Source organism: Phodopus roborovskii, unplaced genomic scaffold (genome assembly GCF_943737965.1).
Source record: "Phodopus roborovskii unplaced genomic scaffold, PHOROB, whole genome shotgun sequence".
In the NCBI taxonomy this organism is placed as follows: domain Eukaryota; kingdom Metazoa; phylum Chordata; class Mammalia; order Rodentia; family Cricetidae; genus Phodopus; species Phodopus roborovskii.
In genome coordinates, this window is record NW_026125278.1 from 4,956,465 (window position 1) to 4,977,386 (window position 20,922).

Below are 20,922 nucleotides of genomic sequence, written 5' to 3' on the forward strand. Positions count from 1 at the left end.
ACAGAGAGACCCGTGTGAAGTGGGGAGAGGAACAGGAAAAAAGGTTAACTTAAATTTTAAGGTTTTTTTTTATCCTTTAAGGTATTATGAACTGGATCCTAACAAAAGTCTTTTAGACAATTTGAGGAACAAAGTGATCATTGAATATCCAACTTTGCACGTGGTATTGAAAGGATCTAGTAATGACATGCAACTTCTTCACCAAGGTAAGCGCGTTTGTCCTTCCCTTCCTAGAGAGACCAGCAGTTAAATGGCTGCTTTTATGTGTTGTCTGCGTGTTATAGATGTAAGAGAATTTTCAGTGCACAGCAGCTGATACTATAAAGTATCAAGTGGGTAGTGCCCTTCCCAACCACTGGACAGCACCACACTCATGACACTGAGTGGTGGGCTGGGTCAACGTGTCCTGCTCAAAAGGGTATTTGACTTTATTAGCACTGTGCACATATAATTTACTATCTCCTGAAAACTGTAGGTGGGGTTTTTTGTTGGGACCACCAGTCAGCTCTGTCCCGTCAACTGACTCCCAAATAACCACACGGGGACTTAATAATATTGATTATACATTCATTTATATACTATTATAATTATATTGTTATTTTATTAATTATAATACTAATTACAAATGGTTAGACAATAGCTAGTTAGTAACAAGCTATTACAACTTAAATTAACCCATCTTTCTTATCTGTGCTCTGCTACATGGCAATACCTTTTTTCAACAGGGCAAGTTCATCTTGTTGCTTTCCACATTTTCTAGAGACTTCTGAGACTCCTCCTTTTTCCCAGCGTTCTCTCTGCCCCAAAGATCCTGCCTAGCCAGCAGCCTGTCAGCTCTTTACTAACCAATGAAAGTAATAATGTTTTCACGGTGAAAAACGGGGTTATTACACAACAGAAATGAGAAATCGCTGGGTTTTTTTATCCTCCCTTCTAGCAAGGGCTGCAGCTGAGGGACTGTGTTTAAAGTCCGGGCTGCGCACTGAGCTTGTGCCGTGGCTCGCCGGTTTATCTCCTGCTTCTTCTGCCTCTTGGCCGTGTGAGAAGGTACTAGAACGTGGTGGTGTTGGAAGTGGTGCTGTGGCTGTTCGGTGACTGAAAGTCGCTTCCCTACTGCCCAGCCGTTGATCAGGGTGACCTGATTGTGTTGTATATCACGGGAGTGTGGGGCTCGGTCAAAGCTGGTCAGTAATCACTCCTAGATAACAGTTAGCTGAGAAACAGTGTGTACAGGCCAAGCTGCATTGCAGCAGACACCAAAGGCTTTCACGTGAATCTATATGTTTGGATAGTTTGTGGCCTGTTTGTGAGGTGTTTTCTCCATGTGTATATGTTTCATTTCTTTCTTCCTTGGTAAAACTAGTAAGCTTTTCCAAGCTATTTCCAGTGCCACATCATGAAACGAAGTTCTAATTAGCAAATGTAGAGTTTTTTAATAACAAATTATGAGTCTCTAAGCCTTACATTTATTCTTATCTTTGTTTTTCACAATTTGAGGATAGCCGATTTTCTCAAATTAGGAGTTTCAGTTTTAAGTAACCACTTTTCCTTTTTTAAACTTTGTAAAACGTACTTTTTCTTCAACACGATTAGCATAGTGTTAAGACTTGTGGATGTTGGTTTCGGGGAAAGCTGTTGGGTGAGTTAGTAGCCAGGGCAAACATGGGCTGTGTAAACAAACAGCACACAGATCCTCTTTCACCTTGTTTAGGAATAACGTGTTCAAGTAAGGCTTCCTGGGATGAAGCTGTGAGAAAGGCTAATTCAGCCTATAACCTCAAGGAGTCTGTTGCTTTCCTCTGGGCTCATTTACAGGCACACACATAGTTGACTCTTATGTAAATGGTTGTCTAGGACTGCTGTAAAGAAAGTCTGACAGAATTCAACAATCCTGGGCTACCAGAGCTGTCACATACTCAGTGCATGCCCCTTAACAGGAAGGGCGGGTCTGTGGGCATGCATTTATTCTTCTGAGCACATCAAGGTGCTTGTCTCTTTGTATAGTCCTGTAGCATTGATATTCTGCAAGGTAGCCCCATGACTTGGGGGAGGGAGTCCTATAAAAACAGCATTTTCTTTGGAAAGCCTTGAAATTTTTGATCTCTCCAAAGGTGTTTTCAAAAAAAAAAAAAAGGTTGCATTTTTATTCTGAGAATAGAGTTTTGATGGGGGGGGTTGTAAAAATGTCTCCAATTGATGGTTGTTACAATGTTTGTTTGTAGTCGCCATAATTAAGTCCGTCTACATTAATAGGCAATGGGGTGTTTGCTTGTTTATTTGTCCTTCCTTCTCTTTTTAAGGAATGAAAAGGGTTAACTGTGCTAGGCAGGAGAGGAAAGTGCTGGTTAGTTACCACCACACACACACACACACACACACACTTTGAATCCCATGGGGCTGTGGAGAATACTGAGATCAGTGTGCGCGTGCGCTACTGAGCCGGCTGCAGGAACAGACTTAGGAAGCAGGCTGCGCTGTCTTGTGAGGACGAAGCCCTGTGAAGTCAGCTTGAGTGGGCGAAGGAGAGGGTGAGTGCTTCATGGCTATGGAGCCCTCATTACGCGGTGCCATTTCCTCAGGGCACCTTTCATGTGTCAGTCCTTTCATTGAGTTCCCTCCCCCATTCTTCCTCAACCTTCTTCTCGTCTTCCCTTTTATCGTGTAGGTGAGGACGAGGCTCAGACACTTACAAGCACAGCTAAGCTGTGTGTGCAGTGTGCCATGACAGACCCCTGTAGAGGAAGCCGGAGGGTGAAGTAGGATCTCAGAGCAACTTGACAGGTTCTCCTGGGTTTGTAAAAACTCCCAAGACGGAGGCTGCCTGAAGTGGCAACATTCTGCCACATAAGAAGGACTTAACCGAATGCTGTTTTGGTTGCAATACAACCATAGATCTAAATGAACCCGGGGAACTCGACAGACAGTTGGAATATGAGACAGAGGTCCACGCTTACATTTCCAACCCGTGTGCATCCTCCCTGAGCTTTCTTTTCCTTCTCTACCTCATGGAAACAAGCAGTATAACCTTTAAGAAAAATAATCTGTTTTATTGTGTTTTAAAAATGTAGTTTTATTTCAGTGTGTACATGTGTGCCTGTGCATACTTACATACAGTGTTCTCAAAGGCCAAAAGAGTATGGCAGGTCCCCTAGGGCTGAAATTACGGCAGTTGTAAGCGTCTCCTGCACAGGTGGGTGTTGGCAACCAAGCTTAGTTCTCTGAGGGAGCAGAGAGTGAGTATCCTTAACCCGGAGGAGCATCTCTGCAGTCCCAAGTCATATTTTAACCGTAAGAGCTGTTAAAGAGTTTCAGTGTGCTACTTCCTGTTGGTTTCATCATATATAAGATCAGGGTAATGTGCAGTACAGGGCTCAGTGCACTACGCACTATGGGACAAACCGGGGGGGGGGGGGGGGAGGATGGGACAGAGGTTGTTTGCGTCTTGGTCATGGAGGCTGACCTCAGCATGACAGGAGCCTCAGAGGCGTCCATTGTGGCCAGTCTGCTGTCAGCCCACATGCATTCACAGACTCACTCTTAACTTTAAAAAAAAAAATTACACATATGTAAAAATATTTTCCAGCTGTGTGGGTAGGCTGTGCGGTAATGCTGTCGTGAATGTGGGGTCATAACTGAGCCCCGAGGTCTGTTCTCAAGTCTTCCAAAGTCACAAAATAGAACTGTCACTGTCTAAGTATAAGTATCGTTTCTCTATTTACTGCGTCCAGAATTGTGTTTCCTGGCTGCCAGGGACATGACATGGTTTGTCTGTCCCTGTGAGGAGTGCTGTTGCTATGCATCAGAAGGGAGGAGAGATGAAGAGAAAACAAAACAGACTCAGCAGTATAAACATTTGACCGTATGTTTACATGGTTTTTTCCAGTGAAAAGCGAATCTACCCAGAAGCTTGGCGATGGAAATTGAGCACCTGTGGAAGAAGTTCCCAGATGGTTGAGAAGGTGGTGTGTGGATGGACAGTTGGGTGACTGGGTACTCTCAGAGGATGGTTGGAATGTGTTGTTTGTCTAAAAGGAAATTAAACAATATAACTGTCTTTTGAAAAAAGTGCATTTTGTCACCTTTTGAATGAACGAACTACAAAGGCTCCCTCACGGATGAGGCCCTCACGTACCTGATTAGTGGAGTCCTCACTAGGCTTCAGGATGCTTACCCTGTACGCTGAAACATTTCTATTGTTAGGGCGACGAGACCAAACCCAAGGGTCACCTGTGTCAGCCACAAAGATGGCCTCCTGCGTGGTTGTGCCTCAGTGAAGAGAATGCCACTCGGCAAAGGTCTAGCCAAGGAGAAGAACTCGGCCAAGGGTTGACCATCCTCGTGTTTGGTTTATATGTAACCCTCTTAAGACACCTCACATTTGAGACGCTCCCAGGCTAAAGAGAAGGTGATATAAACACGAATCACTGTACATTCAGTTAGAGAGCTGCAGCTCCACACTGAGTTATCATTGATGACTTCTCACCAGTTCTGCGTCCCGTCCATTCCCAGCTGGCTCTGGTTGCTGTACAGGGACACGGTGATGACCAGCTTGCTGCTGTATTGTGCTACATCTAAAGAAAACACTCTCTTGAGTGTGTCGATGAAGTGTTCGAGGCGTAATTTTGTGTATACGTGGCTTGACTTGAGCGGTCCACATACTAAAATTAAACTGATAATTTCATGTGCATTTATGCCGCCCTGAAACTTTAGTTTGACTATAGAAGAGTAAAGAATCACATCTGTACTGCATCTGTGTACTGAATGGTTTTTAAAAATTAATGAACAGGGGGCCATGAATTTGAAAATGAGCAAGAAAGAGTACATGGGAGAGCTTATACGGAGAAAAGAGAAATGATGTAATTATGGTCTAAATCTCAAAAATAACACTTACAAAAGTGATGAAATTGATCACTAATGAAGACCATTCAGTTTATAGGTTGAGTAAGACTGAGGTAGACTTGGAGAATACAAGTATCTGTAACTGGGGTAGAAATCTCAGTAGAAAACCAAGAGGTAGTCATGCTCAACGACCTCTGGTCTCAGTGCTGCTAGAAGTGCTCGTAGCTGATGAAGCCACTGGGAAATGTGCTCACACCCGAGGGGGCCCTTGCGGTCTGACATGGCAAGGGATTCATGGGGAGTTATGTCACGGCCCACTTCCCAGTACCACTGGAAAGACAGCTGGGCTCGATTTCACGGGATTCAGATTTGACCCAAAGTGAAATCCGTGTCACTGAAGCAGGCTGGAGACGTTCTGGCGGCGCTGGGGAAGTGGGGGAGAGTACATTGGGAGGGCATGTGGGGTGGGGTGGGGTGGGGTGGGGAGGAACCCTAACAGTGAAGAGAAGTGGGAAGCCCCGTGTAAAACTGAACAACAAAGAAAGAATTTATTCCCTGCTTTCCTCTGCCTCCCACGAGGAAAGGGGAGCAGAGTTCACCTAAATATAACTGTCAGCTCGATTGATTAATATGCATATTTATTCCCAAGCAATTTATAATAAACATGTGTCGTAGTGAATAAGGGTAAAGTTGGAGTGGCTGGATGAAAGCCTTGGACACCAGGAGTACCACAGCCCACTCTCACTGGCACGTTCTCTCAGATGCTCGGCAAAGCCACAGTAAACAGACTGAGAGACCAGTGACGACGTCATTCTACAGTAATCATGGATTACTTCTCAAGAGGGGAGAAACTCCACCTGGCCTTTTATTTTTACAACAGTGGTTTCAAAGACAAAATACAACTTTGCATAATTACTAATTATGACATGTAGGATTAATAGCATACATTACAACATATGAAATTTGCAAGTGCAAGGACCTAAATTTTAACCCCAGAACCCACATTTACAAAAAAAGAGAGAGAGACAGCAACAGCTGTACAGACAGTCGGACCACTGGGGCTTCCTAGCCAGCAAACATGGCCTGGCTCACTCGAGTTCAAAGTCAGTGAGAAATGCCATCTCAAAATCGAGGTAGACAGCATCTAAGGACCAACACCCAGTGTCATCCTCTGGCTTGCGTGGTCACACACATCCTATGAGCCTACTCGTCCTTTCATATCCTTGGTGAATAAAGTCAAGGCTCCAGAGCCCCTTTTCTCCTTTCGGTCTTTGCCGTGATGTCTTATGAGCTCTAGAGCCACTTAAATATAACACCATCATCAGATGGAGGAGGAAACTGAGGCCCAGCCAGATGAGGATTATGCTCAAACCACCAAGAATAAACGAGCCAGCATTCAAGACAAGACAAGCTGGGCCTCTTAGGTTACATCCTTAACTGTTAGGCTACACCTCAGGTAGGCTCTATCTTAGCCAGAGGCTATCCAGAATTCCTACTGTTCCAAGTTACTGTTGCTCTGTGGCTGAACAGTTAGTTCCATAGACATTTATTCCCTACACTTTGGCCAGTTATGATTTTCTGGGTTCACCACTTTCCACTGCACAAAGAAACTTCTGATGATGTCTGAGAGCTGCTCTAATGCATAAAGTTGTTTTTAAGGTAGGATCTTCTCTATTCTAGGCTAGCCTCAAATCCACCGTGTAGTCAAGGATGACCTTGAGCGCCTACCTGATCCTCAGCCTCTACCCCAGTGCTTAGATGCCACACCCAACTTAATCACATTATTTTTTTTAAGAGGATTGTTCATAATTTGTTAGGCCTCCTTTGTCTTTTTCTCCCAGCAAGCTTAGTAGATCTTATGTCTTTTTTTCTTTTTCTTTTTTTTTTTTTTCATGCTACTCCAAATCTTTGCTGGTTTGGATATAAAAAATTTAGTGATCTCTGGTAGCTGCTTATGCTAATGCCAGTTTCTTTGATGGGATCTAAAACGTTGCCATCTGGCCTTTTTCGGTCTCCTGTGAATTGCCCACAGCTGAACTAAAAAGGGCTCAGCTCTGTTGCAGAGCTGAGGTGACATGGCTATCCAAACCTGCCTGGTCAGTGGCCACCTGGAAAGGACGCAGGCATGCAGAAGTAACTGCTGCTGGCGCTTGTGTTGCCGTATTGAACATCAGAAGAACCCTGTGTTCAGCCCGCTGGTGAATCCATCTATAACTGCTGGCCTTTTAGACAGGCCAGGCATGAGGGGCAGAGTTTGGTGGCAACTATTGCAGCTACATGGGAGACTGTGATTTCATGGCCTTTCGGAATTCTCGGGAAAGGTTCAGAAGTAGAAATTGAGTGGTTGAAGAAAATCCATGAAGACACCGGGGCAGACAAAAGCCTATCCTGCAAAATGTATGAGTGTTCATTACATAGACTGGAGACAAATGTTCATGCTCTGACACACACACCCAAGAAGAAAGCCAACCAAAATGCCTTTTATTTTTCAAAGCAAGCTTCCTATCTCCCTCAGGAGATGCAGAGGCTATAGCATGGTGGTTTCACAGTTTTATTTCGGAAAACTCAAGTTTCTCTTGGTTTCTGTTTAGCATTTTAGTTATTCTTTTTCTGTTAGAAGAATCTGTCAGGGCCCACCTCTTGGTATCTTGATTTATTTTGGCTCCTCGAGCACTGGTTCTGGTTTAAGTCCATATGGTGTAAATCTGCGGTGCAAAGACCGTCCCTGAAGCCCAGTAACTTCTTGTTTTCCTTGAGCCCTGTGGTCTCCCTGTTGACTGGTGCTCTGTGTTCCTAAAGAACAGGAGGATCCGCTCTGTTTTCAAGTATGGGGCCTGGCTAACCAGATGCTGGGCTTCTAAAGCCGCCTTCAGTGTGAGACAGCAGCCCTTTCTATGCTCCTGACAGATTGGAAGGTGTTTTTTAAGTCCTGGGCCTCAGAGCTCTCCCTGGAAGGGTTGGTCAGTTGTTAGCCAACATCCTTGGCCTCTGCAGCTGTTGCCGCTTAGAAGCCTCTAATCGTTTTTGCCACATTTGAACCCTCACAAACAAAACTTGTAAGCACTGGGAATGGAAAGACTCGAGGTGGAGAAAGCCAAGAGAGTGGGTGTCCAGTCTCGCAGGTGATGGACTCTAAAAGGGAGCTACTGTGTGGCTGGCATGTGGGGCAGCCACACGAAGGAGAAACAAATCCAGGTGTTTTCCTACGTTCCTAGGTGACAAGAAGGACCGTTGTGGGGTTTGAGTTCGTTCTTCCAAAGGCAGTTCTTTCTACCGACTGGCTTGTGTCCTCAGCAGTGAGGGGGGAGCAAATTAATTACCAAATACAGCATCAAAACGTGCTGTATTTGAAGTTCAGTAACTAGACCAAAAATACTTTATACTATTCCATAATCTCCTACATTGCCTTTTAGCTCCAATGAAGAATAGTGAGTCTGTGACTCTTGGATTTCTAAATTATAGTAAAGTCTGCTGTTTGCCACTCAGCACACTCCCCGCTCCTGGTAACAACTCTTTGGGAATGACTGGCCTCTCTGCTCATAACTTCCAAGTTTCTGATGGGACTCCTTGATCTAAACTGCTCAGTCCCCAACTCTTCTGTTTAGTTCATCACTATGCAAATGACCTGAGCATGGGTGACCTACGCAAACTGCAGAAAGGTGGTGAGCATGGCCAGGCGCAGACTCTGCCAGGCTAAAGATAGATGAACCTAGTTCATTGTTGAGAAGAGCTAGTTTTGCTGGTATCTGGGAAGAAGCCAATTGGATCGGTGTTAAGTCATGCCATCCATCCCTGTGAAATGTTCAGTAACATTAGCCAAAATACTAGTTTTTTTTTTTTTTTTTTGCGCTTGCTTGTTTTTGCCTACAACTCTGTCAGAATAATAACCAGGGAGTGAAATGTAGTAAATGATAGCCACTGAATTATAGGGTTTGCTGGATAAAATAGAAGAACCTCAATATTCTAGACTACAACATTAGAAAGGATTTGATTGGCCTGCAAGAGAAAATTAACTCTTACTTAAAAACGGTTTCTGGATGTTGCACACATTGCTTCTGCTGTGTCCCACTGTGGTGATCTCTTGTGCAAATAAATCCTGTCTGGGGGGAGGGGACAGAGAATGGAGCTTGCCACTAGCTAATCATAGAGGTCTGGAGGTCCGTACAGAGAGTGAGTTCCTGTTTCTCCTGTTTCCACCCAGCTACCTCACTTCCTGTCTGTACCGACCTCCAGACCTCTATGATTAGTTAGTGGCAAGCTCCGTTCTCTGACCCCTCCCCGCAGACAGGCTTTATTTGTACAAGCAAGATAGCACCACGCCCCACCTTCAGGTCTTTGTGTAAATGGAGGGAAGACTGGTTTGGGGTTTTGTTAGGGTTGTCCTTGTTTTTGTGGAGAAGCCGGTGGGGGGGGGGGGGATGTTGTTTGAGACAGTTTCTCTGTGTAGCCCTGCCTGTCCTGGAACTTGCTGTGTAGACCAGTGTGGGCTTAAACTCGAAGATCCACCTGCCTCTATCTCCCCGGTGCTGGGACTAAAGGTGTAGGCCACCACCACCTAGCTGGTTTTGTTGTTTTTGTTTGTTTGTTTGTTTGTTTAATTAGAAATAATGAATATTCTTACTAAGGCAGAGTGTTCCATAAGATATTTAGACACAAGTAACAATCTTTGCCACAGTTACCTGTTGGTAAATTTTACTTTGTAATACCGTGAGATAGTTGCTTATTCTATTGCCTATTGAGGAGACCCTCAATCCATATGCATTCTAGGCTGTGGCATTAAGAGATTTGGACAGGAGACTGGAGAGATGGCTCAGTGCTTAAGAGTACTTGCTGCTCTTGCAGAAGATCCAGACTCTGTTCTCAGCACCCACATAGTGGTTCACAATCGTCTGTAACACAACTTGGGAGATGGCCAGTGCTCTCTTCTGAGCTCTGTGAGTACCAGGCTCATGTGAGATGCACATACAGTAAATGCAGGCAAAACATCCATCCCATGTGCCTCAGGGTGAGCAAGATAATTTTATTCATGATCAATTTTTATTTTAATACATATAACCATCATAATGGTTGCTAGAAAAATAGGATGTTTTACATCAAACTTGTAACTTTATGTGTTTTGTTGGAGGAAAACTTAAAGGTTAGAAAAACAAGTGCTAGGCAAGCAGCCTGCCATTGAGCCACACCCCTTAGCCTGCCTGGGTTTTGTTTGTTTGTTCACTGTACCATTTATGCCGTAGTCAAGTGGCTGAGTGAGTGAACTTCCAGTTCATAATTCCTAATTTATCGATTCGATCAGCAAATTCATTGAGCCCTGAATGACTGACTTTGAGAGTGGCCCTAGAAACGTAATAAAAATAAGATACATTCACATGTAGTGAGCAAAGGAATTTCAAAACCTGGAAACTAGTCTGTATCCAAGAGATAGATGTAGACTGAAAGTATAAAGAGTTCAACACAGATCAATGAGAGATTAAGAGTTAGGACATGAGGGAGTTGGAGAGATGGCTCAGTAGTTAAGAGCATTGACTGCTCTCCCAGAGGTCTTGAGTTCAACTCCCAGCAACCACATAGTGGTTCACAACCATCTATAGTGGGATCTGATGCATAAAGACATACATGCGGATAGAGCACTCATAGACATACAATAAAAAAATAAATCCAATTGACAGAACCAGGCCTAGCCAAGCCCCCTGGTGGTGAGTTCACAGAATGCATGCCTGTTAAATCCAATTCAGCATGAAATTCTTAACACACTCCACTACTACAAAGGTCAGCTATCTTTGGCTCCACACCAGTTAAAGAAACTAACTTGGAAGTTAAATAGGACTGAGTTCAATTCTTAATCACTGGCTAATACCCTCTCAAAAGCTTCTGAAAGCCTGCACCCAGCAATTGGATAATACAGTGTCACCTAATAAAGCACTTGGCATAGCAACCCTGAATATACCATGAGTGATAATGTAGTTCCCAGTCTATGGACACATAAGGTAATTACAAAAACTGAGGATGAGCCACGTGCTGGGGGCACACACACCTTTGATCCCCAGCATTTGTGAGGCGAGGCAGAGACAGGTGGGTCTCTGAGTTAGAGGCCAGCCTGGGCTGTTACACAGAGGAAACCCTGTCTGGGGGGAGAGAGGCGGGACAGGGCAGCCAACAACAAAAAGATGAAATGATCCCATATGGAATAGACCTATCCGTCACGTATTTGTACATTTGGGTTTGGACAGTTTCTACCCTGGAGAAGCCCTTGAGTGAGGATGCTTGGTTCTTCATCCCACAATCCTCCTTGGGCTTCCCAGGTTAAAGGGAGCAGGTTTGTTTGAAGTAATGAGGTGGGGGGGGGGGGTGGAAACCAGCGGCAGATGTCTCTTTCACCGCTATTAGCTAAACAGAGCAATCTAGAAGGCCACTTTCTCTTCAGTGTCACCTAGGTAAAGCCATGCCGTTAGTCCTGTGGAACTGTACCACAGGAAGGAAGAGATGGCTCAGACACAACTGTGCTTTTCCCAGTGTACTTTTCTCAGACCGCTGGCTTGCCATCCCAACAAGGTGCATTTTTAATGCAAAGAAGGTGCTGGGTGCATGCGCCTGGGCAAGCACAAGTCTCCAAGCATTGTGCTCCAAATGCTGACTGGGCTTGCCAGGCTTGGGTAAGGCCTTGCCTGATCCGGGGATTATTGTTAGGCAAGAAGGCTTTAAAAATTAAATCCAATTAAAGACAGGAAAGCATCCGGCTTCCTTCCGTATGAAATAGCTTCGGTTAACATATACCCATATTCGCTTTGTTCCTAAGAATTTTGGGGTGTAGCCCTTTTTCTCCCATCAATGGAAGAACAGTCAACACCTAGATATTTATCCATGGCCCAAACAAAACAATAAAGATGACTACCAGAAACTCCCAGATTATCACTTCTGGTGACCCCAAGATCGGCACAGCTCTCCATTCACTGCCGTTGGTTCAGCAACTGGGACCTGCTGCATTGAGAAAGGGGTTCTGCCAGGTTATTCACTTGGGGGTTTTGACTAATTAGTCATTCACCGTTAGATATTCAAAGGACTATAGTCTGTCCCATCCGGCACTTCACGTCCCTCCCACTTCCTCGGTCAGATCACAGGGCCCTGAGGTATGACCAGTTTCCATGTCTCCTCTGCTCCCTCCTTTCTTTAATAACTCGGGGAGACAGGGAGGCACCTTGTAAAGTTAATTTCCTCCGAAGCTTTCAAAGCAAAGGCATCTCTCGGGCCAGACACCACCACCCCGCTCCACCCCTCAGCAAGGTCGCACACCCCTCCTCGGAGCCTTAGTCACCGGGCTGTGCCCGCCACCTAGGATTTACCAGGCCCCGGCTGTCTCAGGGGCACAGTGAGTTGCCCTGTCCTGAGGTCCTTTGTTGTAGGGTGGGGTCCCTAGATGGGAAGAATCTCACTCCCCCCCCCTTCCCGTCGCCGCGTTACTTTCAGGACTGGGGGCTGGCTGCCTGCCGGCCCCGTGGATGGCATTTCCCCTTCAAAGGCCTGTGGCCTCAGCCACCCAGCTCCGCTGTGCGCTCACCAACGGAACGGAACGGCTGGGGCTTTGCTGCCTGCCTCCTTGGAAAGCAAGGGTAGTTTCTTAAACACCCCTTTGGTTTCTTGGGGCCAAGCTTTTCCCTCTTGCATTTTATTTATGCGAACACGACCTGTGGCTTCAGAGTGTTTGCTTTTGAATGTTTGTGTTAATGGACTAAGCCGAAAGCATTTCCTCTTACCGGAGAGGGCCGGCACAGCTGGGGGCCAGGCTGCTCTGCTCTGGCAAAAGCTGCCCCAGGAGGAAGGAGTCGCCAGCCAAGGAAGTCTGGAGGCTCAGAGAGGAATTCATGAGGCTCCATGGGAAGAGCTGTGCTCACAGACAGAGGCAGGAACCTCAGCAGCTCCTTTGATTCATAGGAAGGGCTGGACCGGAGATACCTAGATTTTTGCAAATATGCTTTTTAAATTGTGCGTATATTTACCAAACCTGTGTGGTTTTTAACAGCTGTGGTGTCTGATCCTTCCCTCCTGTCCCCAACCTTCTAAAGCATTCCTGGCAGTATCAACTCCTCCCAAATTTGGTCAACCCTTATGTCCTATGTCTCCTGGTAATGTAGATCAGTCTGTGAATGTTTCCTCTTGTCTTCTCCCTCCCCGCTACCTAAGGAATGAAAACTCTAAAGTCCTTCTTGGGCAAGGCACTATAATTCATGGTAGAATGCTTGCCTAGTGTGTGCAAGGCCCTGGGTTCAATTCCTGGTATAGGGAAAACTTAAGTCTTGGGGTTATCCAGTAAGTGGATAACCTAACCCTGACGTAAGAAATGGAGACAGAAGACATTGAGGGGAACCAGACAGAAGTGTGTAATGTAAGCACTAGGGGCCAGAACAAAGCTGAAGGGACGCTGAGCTTGGCAGTTTCTAAGAGTGGATGCTACCCCATCCTTCCCATCCTGTACCCTGGGTAGTCCTGGGTCTAACCTCCCTGGACCTGTGAGCCTTGAGCCAATGGTGCAGACTCACCTGGACAACTTGAGCACATTGTGAGCACATTGTGAACATCTCTCCCTACAGACAAGTACTATTGGGGACTAACTAGTTGGGAGTCTTTGTCAGTTGGCATAGACAATGGACCTTCCAAGGATGAGGCCTCTGTTATTAACCTGAAATGACAAATTAGTTGTTGTTGAAAACTGTAATGCACAGACCATAGAGAAGCTACTGGATGTACTGTTTGGTTGGTTGTTGGTTAGTTTATTTGTTTTCCAGACAGGGTTTCTCTATGTAGCTCCAGCTGTCCTGGAACTCACTCTGTAGACCAGACTGGCCTCTAACTCAGAGATCGCCCTGTCTCTGCCTCTGTAAGGATAGAAAAATTTAGCCTAATTTTCCCTAGACTCTGCCCCCTAGCAGGGAGTAGGCAAAAGCTCATTCTTGACAGGGTGGGTTACTGACAGCACCTGTGAGTGAATGTGAACAGGAAATGAGCTGTGCCACACTACCCAGGAGCCCTAGCGAAAGCAGACTTCCTGGGCAAAGCGCAGGCTTGGATAGTTCAAATTGATTGGTCCACACTGGGATGCTATTGAGATGATTGGTTTGTAATGCACGGGCTTTGTTGTAACCCTATAAAAGCTGTCTGAACCCTGTCCCAGTCCTCTACCCCACGTGGAGTATGGCTGTGGACCCCAGTGCACTGGAATATAAAAGACCTCATGCTTTTGCATCGAGACAGCTTCTCGTGAGTGATTTGGGGGGCCGCCTTTCCTGAGTCGGGGCGTGAGGGTTCATGCCCTCCGCGGGTCTTACACCTCCAGAGTGCTAGGACTAAAGGCGTGCGCCACCACCACCAGGCACTACAGGACTTTAGGTCTGGGGTTTGGGGTGGTGCTCAGACCTGGGGCCTAGTAGATGCTGAGCATTTACTGTACCACTGAGTGCTACAGACCAGCCCACAAGTTAGAGCATAGGGAAAAACTATTCCCTGGTCCTTCATTTAAACTGTGAGTTCAATGATAAGGACTATGTTCATTCTCTATGCTTTCTCTGGGCAGCGTCTGCCAACCCTTGACCCTGTGACAACTGTAGCTTCACATTGATGGTATATCTCCTCGGCTTCAGAGTCAGACTTCTTGCAACATACTCATCCTATATGCTCTCAGAGCGACAGGGACTCAACCTTAACTCTTCTAGCCAGGTCTTCCTGGTTGCCCATTATGGCCACCACTCACACAGCTGCACAAGCCAGCCTTACTCTTACTACCTCATCTACAGCCTCTCTCTGCTTTCCCCACAGTGCTTTATCTCTGGGCCAGCCAATCACCGGGCTACCATCCTCTCTCAACTAGTGCTGGGTCTCAAAAGCAATAACCCAGAGCCAAGGGTCCTAGAATCTTCTCATAACCAAGGTGCCACTGCTCTTCCTTTCTGTTGTCCTCTCCCAGCACAAGCGGAAGCTGCCAAGTCCATTTATCAGCCAGCTCTGCCAAGAGAGAAACAAGATCACCTTCTGTCTTTTCTTTGAAACTTCATGAACCAAGGAAGGCTACACTCATTCATGGGGAGAAATACTGAAGCCTGCTGACTCCTGCTTAAAAGGACAGTTTACTTACTGTGCCGTGCTTTTGGTTAGACGTTACACCCCAGCCGCAGTTTCTCCCCCCTCCACTCCTCCCAACCCTACCCCCCCCTCCTTCTGCACCCCAGGGTTACTATTGTTTTATTGGTTTTCTCACATAATGTATTTTGATCACTTTCTCCACTGTTCACTCCTATCAGTCTCTTCTGTCTATTTTGCTCTCATTGAATATTCCAGAGAGAACCGTTTCTAACCACTGTCTGTTCTGCAGCCAAAGGAACTTTGTTCTAGACTACTGTCCTGCAAGCTCACTGAGTTGTCCTAAGGCTCATTTAGTAACCCTAGAGCGGGTCTTCATTCTCTTTCTTCTCAACAACTGAATTCCACCAAAGAATTTCAACAGCAATAGTCCGGTAGATCCAGAGTCGTGCTCTTCTGGATAATGTCCCTGACTTGTTAATCGCATCCCTACAATGTGTCTGCCCGTTCTCCTGCTAATGTTCATTATCTGTTCGTTCCCACAGAGGACGCTTTCCTAACACCAGCTGCTACCCTGGTCCTCTGACTTGGTCAGTGTTTACCCTCCTGAAGTCCAGTCTCTACACATCAATTTAAGTAAAGAATATAACATGTAATCTGGTGATGCTTCTTCCCTGCCCAAAACCTTTGAGTAGCTTTCTGTTGCTTTTCAGTTACATCTAAAATCCAAGCTACTCCCCAGCTTACTTCTCCGGCTTCATCTTGGGAGCTTACTTCTCCGGCTTCATCTTGGGAGCTTACTTCTCCGGCTTCATCTTGGGAGCTTACTTCTCCGGCTTCATCTTGGGAGCTTACTTCTCCGGCTTCATCTTGGGAGCTTACTTCTCCGGCTTCATCTTGGGATAGCTACAAAGTAGGTAAGAAGTTGCAAGCTATACAAAACATATGGAATGGATGGTATGCACTCTCACAGGCTCCATTCTGGGTGTGAGAGCACAAAACCTGTTCAGTTGTCTGTCATGGCTGGAAGCTGGCAGGACCAGACAAGTCTAGATAACTTTGTTTTTTGTTGTCATTTTGGTTTAGTCTGATGTATGACTGACCAACAGCCATTCTACTTTCTAAGAACCCTCCAGTTCCTATACGAAGGAGACACCCCTTCCTGTTGGATTCAGTTTACGGAGACTGTAATGAAGAGCATGGTGGTGGACATCTTTAATCCCAGCACCCAGAAGCCAGAGGCAGGCAGATCTCTGTGAGTGAAAAGTCAGCTTCATCTACAGAGCAAGATCCAGGCTAGCCAGAGCTATACAGAGAAACCTTGTCTCCAAAAACACAAACCAAAGAGCCTCACTTCCCTGGAGCTTCGTTTTAACCAATGAGGAGAATCCCTCCCCAAGCTGGACTTGGAGCACAAGGACCAAGAAACATAAAACGCGCTGTGTGGAGCTGGCCTGTCAGCTACACTATACCTTCTGTGAGCCCACTAGAGTGGTTCACAGTGCCCCGCCATCCACTACTTAATCCAAGAGTGGCTCCCAATAGTCTTCTAACTCCATCATTTGGTCAAAGTTGTTCCCGCTACTTGTAATTTTAGCACGATAAAGTTGGTAAGAGGAACATATCTGAACATTTTATCTTCCTAATGTCCTAATATATTTCAGAGCTTTGTGTCAAATTTATGATATGAACTCCAGAATAAATGTCAGTTACAGTGTGTTTCTGGTAGTCTTAACTCAGAAATGTATACAATCAAACAGGGAGCTTCTTAAGAATCACTACTCGAAAATATCTGCGTGTGGTTTGGTTGTCTGACCATGTACAGAATAAACCAAAGCTACATCTTTGACTCTGCATTCACTGTAATTGTGTAAAGGAACTGAAAGCCAGGACCAGCCTCACTATGGATCCCAGAAATGCCTGAGCCCACACATCTGCCAATCAGGTCTGCTGAAGTTAAAAAGGTCGCCAGTATCTATCACGACCTCTTTCGCAGTTGCTACAGTAGTCCTTTGGGATGGTTTGTCAAAGTTCAACATCTGTATACCCTTTGACCCTGAAGTTTTGGGGGAGGTTTGGTTTGTTCTTTGCAGTCCCAAGGATTGAACCCACAGCATTGTACATCACAGACAAGAACTCTGTCATCCAGAGCGCAGCCTAGTAGCTCTGTTCTTGAAAGTAAATAAGAGAAACGTGGGTCCTGGTACACAGGTATTAGAATGTCCAGAACAGCCTTAATATATACAATGAACATATTATAAACAGTATAAAACGATGGTCCTGGCTGCTGTAGTAAATTTAGTGTATCTTTACTATAATGTCATGATGTGCTCTGTAGTCATGACCGTGTACTCACAAACATATGTGTGTAATGTGTTACTATGCCCCCACATGCATAGGAAGGTCTGCAAGGACTTGCACTGCGGAATTATCATAGTCACCTTGAGGAACAGTGTCGCAATGGAGCCTGGGGAAAGGAAGGGGTGCAGTGTCCCATTCTGTGTTCTTTGGTGTGCTTTACGTTTCTGTTGCCTTTGCACTGATTTGGCACTGATTTTTCCCCCCTTTGAGGCAAAGTGTCCCTGTGTAGCCCAGATGTGTTTCAAACTCATGATCCTCCTGCCTCAGCCTCCCTGCTGCTTAGACCACACACCACCACACCTGGCTCACGACTGCTGATCCTTCCAGAGTGCAGAGGGGGTTCTAACCCAGTCACCCAGAAGACCAGCCGTGCCCAGGACGCACTCACCGAGCCAGCCCAGGGAGCTGCCCTGGGTTCTCCTCTGGCTACTGTGCGATCAACGCCATACTACTGTGGGAATTACATCACTGGTCACTCCCATCGCTCTGCTGCCTTTAGTGTGTGAACACTGAATTTGCCCTGAGTGGAGGCTAAAGCCAGATTCCACTGTGTCTGATGAGCATAATGACTCTGACGTGGGTGTCTACAGACAGTAATTAGAACTCTTCAGTTCGCCGAGATGCCGTAACACCCATCAGGTGTCTACTTTTCACGCTGCCTTATTTGGGCACAATTTGTATTCGTGTTTGACTTCATTCCAAAGCATAGGTTGTCAAATATACTTTTTTAAATAAGAAAATGGAGATTAAAAAAATATAAGGGAATAAAAACTAAAACTAATGATGGGTATGGTGGCTTGCAACTATAATCCTGGTACTTGGAGAGGCTAAAGAAGAAGGGCCAGCCTGGGCTACATAGTGTATTGCAGGTCAGCCTGGGCTAAAGAGAAAGACTGTTTCAAAAACACCAAACATTTTTTTAAATTAACATTAAAATTACAATGAAATTAACACAAATCCACGTGGCATCTACAGTTTTATATATTTAATGAGTTAAGGATGGCCACAAATTTGACTTTGAGCTTCCTAAAAGTCAGTGCAGAGTGGGCATGACCAGGGACATACTTGAAGCATATAGTGTTTTTTTTTTTTTCATTTTGGTTTATTGAAACAAAATCTCATGTAACCCAGATTGGTTTCCAGTTCTTACATAGCCCAGGGTGACATTGAACTCTTGGGCCTTTCTGCCTCCGCCTCTCAGGTACTGGATTATAGGTATCTACCACCCTGCTTGGCTGAGCCTTGAATATTTTTTAACAATGAAAGGTGTACAGGTTCACAATGGACATGAGGGTGTGCGTGTGTGTGCATGCGTGTGTGTGCATGTGTGTGTGCATGTGTGTGTGCGTGTGTGTGTGCGTGCATGCGTGTGTGTGCATGTGTGTGTGAGATTTTGTGTGTGTGTGTGTGTGTGTGTGTGTGTGTGTATCATAGGCTGTGTCATATGTTAGAGAAAACTATCGTAGTCTAACACTCGTGTGCTAGCTGTGTGGCTCTGGTCTCCCTGCTCTTTCCTATGGAATACCCCGAGTCTTCAGTTCTCTGTGGATCGTGCCCCCGTCACCCCTGAAGAATGCACCTTCTCCCTCAAAAGGGTGAGCCTGAGGAAGATGGCGTCTTTGTCCACCTGTTCTTCCTGTTGTCTTGATCGTAGTCCCGGGGCTGAAATCCAGGGCCTTGCACATGCTAACCAAGTGCTGTACCACTGAGCTGTACGTCAGCCCTTGTCAAGCTGTTCTGCATTCTTTTGAGAGGTCCTACAGCCACTGTCATGCAGTTCCAGGTCAAACCATGGACATTTTGGACACGGTTGTGTTTCCACAGTGATGTATGTCAGCAACCACAAAGTAAGCCTCTAGTGACCTCACATCAATCTGATCCCTGGGTTTATTTGCTCCTCGGGTTTCACTTTCGCTTATGTAATGGGCTATGACATTTTTCAGTCATTACCTCATGCCGGGACCTCCTTTTCCTTTGTCTCTCCTGATGTGTCATGTTCTTGCCTCTACTCCCTTGGACCTTGGCTACAGCATTCCCAGCTGGTAGGCGGGCGTGGGTGGGAGCCATATTGTGTGATGGCTTCTCCACCCTTCCCAAGACAAGAGCCTGGACTTGTCACACTGCAATCACTTGACATCCCTCAGAAAACACAATGCTAACAAGTGTACCAGCAACCAAAAGTATTCATTTAACTGTTTGGAGGAACCCAGGCTGCACTTCTGTGCTGGGCAGGAAGTCAGGCAGAACTTCTGAACTCGTAACTTAGCTGACACTTTTCCCAGAGTCTGTAGGTCTCAACGGCTGGTCCCCTAGCTGTTGGACACCTGGTCACATCTACTCTTAAAGGAGCTATAAGCCTCAAAATGTGAGCAGTCTTTGTCTTGAGGATGTTATGGGGTCATCCATGCAGAACAGAACGAACACTAGCTTCATGATCCCACACCACTTCCGACCTCATGTGACCCTTCCGGGAGTTCCATGTTGGAAAATGGCTGATCTTCACCCATTGCACAGTCATGAAAGGAGGAGGGAGAAGGAGGTCCCTTGGTCTCTCTCGCCCTTCCTTCCGCCTTTCTCGTGTGCTTCAGGTATGCTCTCTCCTCCCAGGCCTCCAATTGCTTCCACACATGTGGCTTTCATCACGTAAACCAGGCTGCTGCTAGCTCTTCACACTGACGTATTCAACCAGCCTCCTTACTTCCTACTTCCGTTCTTGCCCCTGCTCCAGTCCGTTACCACCAATCACCCCACCCCTGAGCCTAACTCCCCACAGCCACTTCCTTCTGCTCTCAGAAAAGAGCAACGCACCGCTCCTCGCTCCTCATGCCCGTCTATAGACCACATCTCCTCTACCTTCCGAGGCCACCGAGTGCACACTGCATGACCTCGCTTCTCTTCCTCACAAGCGCAGGTGAGATATTCCCAGGCCTGTCACTTTGCTGGCTTTTCCTGGGAAGCCTGCCTTTGAAGTCTTGCATTGAAGCCCCACTTCTTAGTGAATTCTATTGCTATTGTCCCTGCAGCCCCTGTCTTTCCATCACGGCATGAAAGTGTCTCCAGTATTGATATGCTCACCTTTAAAAGGATGCATTTGATATGCATGCGTGTTTGGTCTGCACGTGTGAATGCACAGCAACCGAGTGCAGTGCCTGCGGAGGCCCTAAGATGGTGTGAGGTCCCTGGACACTGGAGTTGTCATCCACCACACAGGTTCTGGGAGCTGAACCAGGGTCCTCTGCAAGAGTGTCAAGTGCCCTTAACTGCAGAGTCATCTTCATGTCCCCCTCCCCACTGCCCCCCATCATTTGTTATCTTCATCCAGAACACACTGGTTATTCATTGCTGGATCTCTGATGAACATTTCAAAACATAAATACCACATGAAGTAAGGGCCTCCTAGTCTGGAGCTCGTGGGTCAGCCCGATGCCATCAGCTACTTATCATCAGGCTTCTCCTGTGTACAAGATGGGTCACAGGTGCTTTGCTCAAATGTCCAACAAACCCTACTTCCTGCCCTCATCCCTTTACGCATTCTATAATTAACTTATTTTCTCTCATGTTCTATTTCATCTTCTTCCTGACCTTTGTCCTATCAAATTTCTCGTTTCTTTGAACCTTTCCCCCACTTTTGTTTATAACCTGAGTAATTTCTTC

At 46.0% G+C, this 20,922-nt stretch overlaps 1 protein-coding gene across 1 annotated transcript in view; it reads left to right on the forward strand.

Annotated features, from left to right (window-relative positions):
• Znhit6 (zinc finger HIT-type containing 6) overlaps positions 1-4,054 on the forward strand; it is a 39,044-nt gene extending 34,990 nt beyond the window's left edge. The window contains exons 9-10 of the mRNA XM_051195856.1: positions 82-206; positions 3,884-4,054. Coding sequence (XP_051051813.1) covers positions 82-206; positions 3,884-3,924 — 166 coding nt within the window. The 3' untranslated portion in view covers positions 3,925-4,054. The remainder of the gene's footprint in view (positions 1-81; positions 207-3,883) is intronic.
• The last annotated feature ends 16,868 nt before the right edge of the window (positions 4,055-20,922 follow it).